Below are 7,862 nucleotides of genomic sequence, written 5' to 3'. Positions count from 1 at the left end.
GGTCTTCATACATACAGTGCACAGTATGAAGACTTTCAACAGGACGTCACACCTTATGCCTTCTGCCCCATATAATCACAGGGGGGCCTTGCTATTTTGGCAGACTTGATTTCCTAGGAAATTTCCATAAGCTCCACCAGAAGCAACATGTCTTGTGGACAACTAATAATATGGGGTTGGCCTTTCAGACATGATAGTTGCAAATTGATTTAAGCTATTCCCACAATATCAGTGGTTGCCTCAACTTGCCTGTCCCAGATTCATGCTTTCTCGTGAAAGTACTCTCAAACTGTAATGTCCTTAAACAAACATCATGGCAAACCATTTTAATCAATGATGACCACAATCAAACCTTTGCTCCACATTTTCATATTTGTCCTCACAAACAGGGCTTTCAATGCAGTAGGTACTGTACATGCTCCAGCTTGAACAATGACTAGGCTCAGTAAATCAATAGTAGGCTATGTCTACCCACACATTCCTACAGTTGCCCAAACCTGCAGCAGCTAGCAGAGGTGTGTGGCCTATGCTGTGCATGTTCAGACATAGCCAGATAGAAAATCAACATGTATGCATGTTGTATGCATTTTCTTTTAAGGTTTAAAGGTTTTTACCTTTCCTACTATGTGCAGGGTTATTGCAGGTTTTAGTAAGCCAAATTTAAGACCTTTTAAAGACATTTTTAGACCATAAAGATTGAAATTTAAGACCTACACGACGCATTATCAAAAACATATTCAAATCAAAGAAATTCTGAAAAAATCATTGAAAAGTCATTGAAAAAGAATTAATTTAATTTACACAGAAGTAATCTTCCACATCCAACGTCTACAACCCAACTGCTTTTGACATTGCTCACTTAGGCCCTACTCAAGGAAAAACATCCGTGTCACGTGCCAAATGCCTGGAGGAATGGAGGCATTCCAATTCAAGCTTATCAGATGATGACTCGAGTTCCCATGAAGTAGGAGACTGGTTTCATTGAAAAATTTAAAAAAATGATTATCCTGAGGTCAGTTCAGAGCAGAGTGTGCTGATGCAAATTCACATTTTTAAGGACTATGCCGCAAAATTACAGCATTTCTATTGCTGGCCTCAAACTCATGGCTTCTAAACAGCCAAACTCTGTTTTCATATCTATTAGAGGGTTGTGGTTTTTAGGGTGAAACATTGTAAAAAGAGAAGATGAATATGCCCTCTCTGACAGGGCTGCAGAGACTGTCTCCCAGCTCTAGTTACACTAGCCAACGTTTCTCCAAGGAAAGATGAGCAAGTGAGCTTGGGCAACTGTACGCTAATCATTATGACTGAGATTATGATCTAAACTTCCAAGAGTACAGATTCTTCCGACTTCAGATAAGACCACTGACTGTCTGGCCGAGAGAGGGTGCACTGCATCAGCTCTTCCATACGGGTTCACAAGTGAGCAGGCAAGATGACGTCAAAGGCAGATTCCCATTCCTCTGACCGCCTTGGTAAGGCTTATTCATAAATCTTTGTGTCACAATACACCAACACACTCTATCTATTTTCTTTATCTACGACCTTGTGCAAATGAATTGAAACAAAATGACAGGCTCCATTTCACCAAAAATTAAGAAATAATGGCCAACACCCAAAGCAAAAATATTCCTGGAAAGTAAAAACGACCATAAAAAGATAAACGATGCATTCTAATACAGATTTAAAGGATAAATTAATAGAGGTCAGTTCTTCCTGCTGTTTGCAGGTATAGCAGCAAAATTGTTTCAATTAATTTGCAATGGAGTTGGATTGGGTTTACATTTGACTACATGTTGTACACCTTTTATAACAAATGTATGTGACAAATACAGCTGTTGAATCATGAATCTCTTAAATGCGGTGTAACCAAGATTAAGAAGTCCTCTGGCCCTTGACTGTCAATGCTCTAAGGCCTTCCTGAACCCATTGACCCAGCAGAATGCTTTGTCACAGGAGACACATGCAGGCATGCCCTCGCTCACATTACACACACACACACACAGATAAGTGATGTAACTAAACATTCTACATTTGTATCTGTGTATAATAAATGAAAAGACTAGAGGCACGGTCATAGCGAGAAGACTGGGCAGTTTCCACAGAGTAGGCAGAACCTGCACAGGCAAACCCAGCGTCATGAACAGCAGTGACCTCAGTCTGTTAGGATAAAAACATGTAAAAATGACCAACTGCCGAAAGGAATTTATCAATATGACATGTTTTACTGATCATTAGTTTCCTTCACTGTTTTCCCTGGCACTTACATGGGCCATTTCACATGTAGAGCATCTGAGTCAAGATGCTTGTGAGAGGTGATAGTTCATATCCCACTATCAGAATTTCTAATATCAGATTTTTACATATATAGAGGAGCCAGTAAGTTACATGAGCCAGTAAGAATGACATTCAAATCTGCATTCAACATTATGCTTATTCAATTGTACATTCAGAATGCAGTTGCTAACGTTATAACGCCATTTAGTATTGTGGATTCTCAACAAAGATCATGATCATTTTTATAATCTGACGTCACACAATATTCCTTCACAATGACATACACATACAACGCATTTCACATTAGATACAGTCTGTCTGCAGCATATTAATTTTGACAAAAAATACAAAAAATGTTAGAAAATGTTATGCTACAAAATACTATAGGACTGTAATTGGCATGAATCTACCCCAACACAGTGTTTTGTGAACATCCCTTCAGGGCGCTTAAGTAGATTTTCAAAGAATGCAGTCGCAACCTAATCTGCCACCATAATATTCTAGAGGTCAATGAACAGCTTGATGCCCCCTAGACATCATGTTTATATTTTTAGTTGTATGTAGTATTTGTTTTACAGCAGTACCTCCCTTTTTAAGGTCAAAAAACAAGCTAGACACAGAGCATAGCTGTTTTTGACGTTACATCAAAGCAGTTGTTCACATAATGTTGCTATTTTTAGGTCATTTTAAATTTTGGACGTTTTCCTTATCAAACCTTGGCTTAACATGACATAAACATGAAGTTTATGTGAAATATTTTCCTCCTGAAGGCATTTTTCATTTCTGACAACAAACACAGCACAAGCTCATCTAAGATGCTCCACTTTCCAGTGTTATATTTAGTGCATACACATAGACCACCAAACCTTCTCCACATTGGACCTGCGTTGGATTTACGAGACTCCGGGAACCCAATCAGTCCAACCTCCTCTTTGCTCTCTGCCCAACTATTCTGAATTTCATCTCATTTTGGCTTTGCAGAGGAATGGGAGGAATGAAGGGCTCATGCCTTTTCAACTCCCCTTAATCAAAAACAGAGTGCACAGAGCAAGGAGAGCATCATCCCAAATACAAGGCCGGCACACACACATGTGTAGAATGCTTCAACATTACTCAGATATTCCATCAGTAAAAAACAAACAAAAAACAACAATGTATGTATGTAACAGTAGTATCCATAGTGGTAGTAACAGTGGTTACCCATTTTTTTTTTTTTTATCAGTTAGCAAGTAACCCAATCATTTTGCCTGGTAGCTGCTGTCAAACAGTGGTGTCACAGTTCCATCTTTCCACGCCACGAAGATCTCCCCTCGTGGCAGACAGGGGGAGTGTGCTGCTGGCTGCACGGGGTTCTGGGTGAGGAGAGCGCGGTCGTGGAGCGAAGGGGAGCCGGGCTGACTGACCTCCCCTGTGCGTGTGTACGACTTCAGCACAACCACGTTCTTCTTCCTAAGTGAAGACAACAGACAGACACACAGCAATACATTAGCCCCTGTATAAGCCCTGTATATAACCTGATACAGGGGTCACAGAGGAAGCATGTAACCCCTCATGCAATAGGAACTGAGGTGAAGAGGGTGTCTCACCTGTTCTGAAGAATGCTGAGGATCAGAATAACAAAGCCCAACACAAGAGCCAGGGAGCTTAAAACCAACATGGCCACCTTCCAGCTTATTCCTGGAAAATGTAATGTAATGCCAAGACATTAGTGACAGCTCATTTCTCCTGTATAAAACCAAGGTGTATGAAAACATAATAGCAGATAGAACTGGCAAGCTGATGGAGGTAACCTGGGGTCAAGTTTCTTGAATACAATTCCTGTTTGTCTACTGCCACCCAGAGGATATTTGCATGCATTGCATCTCTGAAGTTAAACTGATTTACATCATCCATACATGATCATCATTGACTTACAGTGCAGAAGTAAACTTCCATCACCATCTATGTGAGCTCTCTGGGAATCGAAACCAAATTCATGAGGTGCGTTCAAATTCGCAAACACAGGCGAACGTTTGCAAACAAGTTACTGTTTGCCTTGAGTTTTTGGCGAACATTTGCAAACACTCGCAAACAGTCAGAGGAGGTAGGCCTAGTTCTCCGTGAACATACAGTGGAGCTGGACATGAGCTTGACATAAGGTAACAATACAATTACGTTACAATGGAATGTTAATGCCAAATCGTTCAGATTTAGCTGTTCAGAGAAAACATGTTCATCACAAATGGTCGCTAATGTTTGCCGAATTTGAATGCACCCCTGGTGTTGTTAGTGCCTAAACTACCAGATTAGTATTCTAATCTTTTCTTTCCAAAATCTCCTGCTATGAAATAAAACAGGTCAACCACTATCCAGTCACCCTACCATGGATATATATATATAAAGTATAAAGTATGTGTTGGCTCTTGTGGAATCATAAAAACCTTTTGGCATGCTCACCAAAATCCATGTTGAAAAGGTCCATCATGCCTTTCTCTGGAGCAAGACTGCTGTGAGGCTGAACAGACCACTCAGTACTCGTGTTTTGTTCAGTGGGGCCAAGGGCAACCAGACCCTCACCCAGATGCACTGCAGAGAGAATGTCATTATCAAATGCACCATAAATCCCAATACTGATGAATAAGGGGTCAGTGTACACTGTATTGTCTCAATCGGTGATTAAAGATACAATCTGATTCAAGCAGAAGGTTCTGGAGCTCAACAGCCAATCAAATAACTCCTGTCCCTGACATGCTCCTGAGGCAATACTCAGGACTATACTTTCATTTATTTTGAGCACTGACACAGAATGAATGGCAAGAGGACTGTGAGGACAAATTAGCTGGATTGACACAAAGCATCAGATTAGACTCACAGACTGCTCCCTTAAATTACTTCCTGATTGAACAAGGAAGAAAGTTACAGCTGTGCAAGTAAAAGCTTGGCCATTCACAAGAAACATGCCTCATATGTAGTAGGCCTATATCTTACGTACTTGCAGAAATTAAACTAGACCTGTATTGTAATGAATGAGAATGTATTGATTAATCTGAAAGACTAACACAACAAAGTGCATTGTTGCAAGAAATGCCTGTGTTAGGCTACAAATGTAGACCTGGAACACCAAAGAGATTACTTGGATTCAGAGGTGTCTTATTTTCAGTGTGAGGTGAAGGTGGTGAAGGTGGTGTGGATGGTGTCGACGTGGGATGCTGCAAGAGGCTGTTGTGGCGCTTGTGGCACATGTCACCACCACTGCCCTCTCCACAAACAGAGCTGTTGCTGAGGGTCCTCCACTGGCTGGCCGGCCCTCTGTCCTTGGAGAGGTAGATGCTCTTGGTCGGGTGCTCCTGGCTGTGCCTCTCACTCAGGTGAAGACGGGCGCCTTGAAGAGTCAAGTGGCCCTTCTTGGAGCAGCTCCAAGCCTGGCCTTCTCCACCATCCACCCCATCCAGACAGCTGCGCAGGCGGACACCTTCGTGCTTTGGGTACGTGCCACTCAGACACTCTTCGGCCTCAAGGCTTTTGATGGAGCAACTCTCTGGATCCCACAGCCACTCTTGGGAGGCAGAGCCCGACTGACAGTCAACAAGCTCAAGCCTGTAGCGCCCCCTATGCTTCAGTACTGCAACACACTTGCCTGATTGTTCATTCCTGATACTCAACCCCACAACAAACTCTAGAAAATGAAAGGAGAAATAAGTGCAATATTGTGCAGACGGTGTCAGAAATTAAAACCATTCCTGTAAGAATTATCGATTAAACTTTTTCGATCTCCAATTGACGGAGTCTGAAACGTCTCCAAATATATAGGCTAGTGTAAATCTTGCGCGACATCATAGTCAGACGCAGCCATGAATCAAGCAAAGACTTCAGGATGAAGCTGTGTCAACCGATGTTGTTACAAACATATAACACGTTTAGCTGTCCTCACAGAAGAAACCACCTGTTGCATATTCGTAACACGCAAATACGTAGTAACCTACGTCCATGCAAAGCGAGTTCTTTCTAAACATTACTTCTTTTTTTACGTAACGGAGAGCTAATGCTGACTCTTTACACAACAAATTGGCTAGATGGAATGGAAATGCACATTGTATTTATAGATATACAGATATCAGTTTAAAAAGCGTTCAAAAATCTTACCTAGGAAAAGTAGTGTAACAACAGTGACAGCGACAAGTTTCTGCCATCTTTCCATGATGGCACCGTGCCCTTCTAAATAGGCTGGTTAGCGCGGACTGATTTAGCCTAGCTCTTTTCCTATGGGAAATGAGATATCAGGACAACAGACACCAAAATGTAGTTTATCGAAAGTTTACAGGGTTTGCGTAAAACAACTTCCCACGTTTTCTTCGGAAGCTGTTGACACCTGATTATGTTTTATAGCTCTAAGCCCAGCAGGTCGAGCATGGAATACTAATAGACTTGTAAGAAAGAAAGGGCAATAAAATAAGCTATTTACAAAAGCACCCTACACATTCCAGCGTTTTTTTTCTGTGTGCAAGTCCAATGCCTGCGTCACTAAGCAACAAATCTTGATATTAGGTGTATTCTCAAAGTCTGCACTGCCATTCCCACAATTCTGAGGATTACAAGTGTAGGCTACTCGGTTTGCCAACTCCTCCAGTTTAAAAAGTGGCCTACCATTTACCAACCATTTTAACTGTCTGAGCTGTAATTTGCAGAGATGTAAAGCACCTTTGTCGTCTCTATCACATCTCTACAGTATATTATATCATTTATGTGCAAAATGAAATCAGACAAAAATGCACCCCATTGCTTCCGGTAGGGTTTTAATGGAGTTATGCTCTTGCGACTAAATTGGAACAGATTATGTCACCAGGTGTATTGGTGGTAGGATAAATGTCCACAGGTCATCCCTAAATTATAGCCTAGTAGGCTCATGTGCCAAAATACTGACACATCCTTGTGCTCATTTGTTGTTTTCTGGATAAACAACCACTTTTAAACAAAATAATAAATCCACCAATCACCATATGCATCCTGATATCGTTCCCTTGGCCTTTGAAATTAAAATAGCCCCATCCTGTTGCTGTCAGTCTCTGTTGTCCGTTTTCCAAAGAAATCCGTAGCCTAATATTGAATTGCTTCAGAATCTCCTGTTAAAAGACGGGTGGCCTTTTACGGCACACCTCCCCCCAACATTCTAAATCAATTGTAGGCTATGCACTGCCAAGTATTGAGCTCAACTTGGAGTGAGATTTCAACTTCAAACTTCAAAAGGTTGGTAACTCAGCTCCCCCAGAAGATTTTTTTGTGATCTATTTTTTATTGACATCAATTGTAATATTCAACACTTACAAATATTTGCTTTTCGTGTTTTACGTTTACAAAATCTTCCTGTACAAGTGGAGTATATTGACGTCTTTTTGTAATAAGTTCCTTAATCACATCGAATGATATATGAACACAGAACTAGGCTATGCGTGTTGTTTAATAGCTTTCAAACGGTACATTTAAAAACATAGCCAGAGGACGTATTGCTTTAATATAGGCTTACATTTTAAGGCTTATTCTCAAATTCAGATTGCGTTAGGGGGGCGGGATTATTAGCTAATTTCAATCGGACAATTTGACCGGAGAGA

General features: G+C 41.0%; 1 protein-coding gene across 1 annotated transcript; it reads right to left on the bottom strand.

Moving 5' to 3' along the window:
• Positions 1-2,205: 2,205 nt before the first annotated feature.
• si:dkey-245n4.2 lies at positions 2,206-7,268 on the bottom strand. Its single transcript, XM_048243701.1, has 6 exons — positions 7,251-7,268; positions 6,400-6,516; positions 5,390-5,932; positions 4,714-4,842; positions 3,864-3,954; positions 2,206-3,726 (listed from the first exon to the last, which is right to left on the bottom strand). The coding sequence occupies exons 2-6, from the start codon at positions 6,452-6,454 to the stop codon at positions 3,516-3,518; spliced, it is 1,029 nt and encodes a 342-aa protein (XP_048099658.1). The 5' UTR covers positions 6,455-6,516; positions 7,251-7,268; the 3' UTR covers positions 2,206-3,515.
• Between the last annotated feature and the right edge of the window lie 594 nt (positions 7,269-7,862).

This window comes from Alosa alosa, chromosome 5, assembly GCF_017589495.1.
Source record: "Alosa alosa isolate M-15738 ecotype Scorff River chromosome 5, AALO_Geno_1.1, whole genome shotgun sequence".
Classification (NCBI taxonomy): Eukaryota; Metazoa; Chordata; class Actinopteri; order Clupeiformes; family Clupeidae; genus Alosa; species Alosa alosa.
This window is presented reverse-complemented; position numbering and strand designations above follow the sequence as displayed.

What these genes read in the sequence shown, in the direction of transcription:
- si:dkey-245n4.2 (XM_048243701.1), bottom strand. Translation starts at nt 6,454, where the DNA reads ATGGAAAGATGGCAGAAACTTGTCGCTGTCACTGTTGTTACACTACTT. An exon ending in TGTTACACTACTTTTCCTAG is followed by an intron (nt 5,933 to 6,399) that starts GTAAGATTTTTG and finishes TTCATTTTCTAG; the next exon opens with AGTTTGTTGTGGGGTTGAGT. An exon ending in CTCAGCATTCTTCAGAACAG is followed by an intron (nt 3,727 to 3,863) that starts GTGAGACACCCT and finishes GTCTTCACTTAG; the next exon opens with GAAGAAGAACGTGGTTGTGC.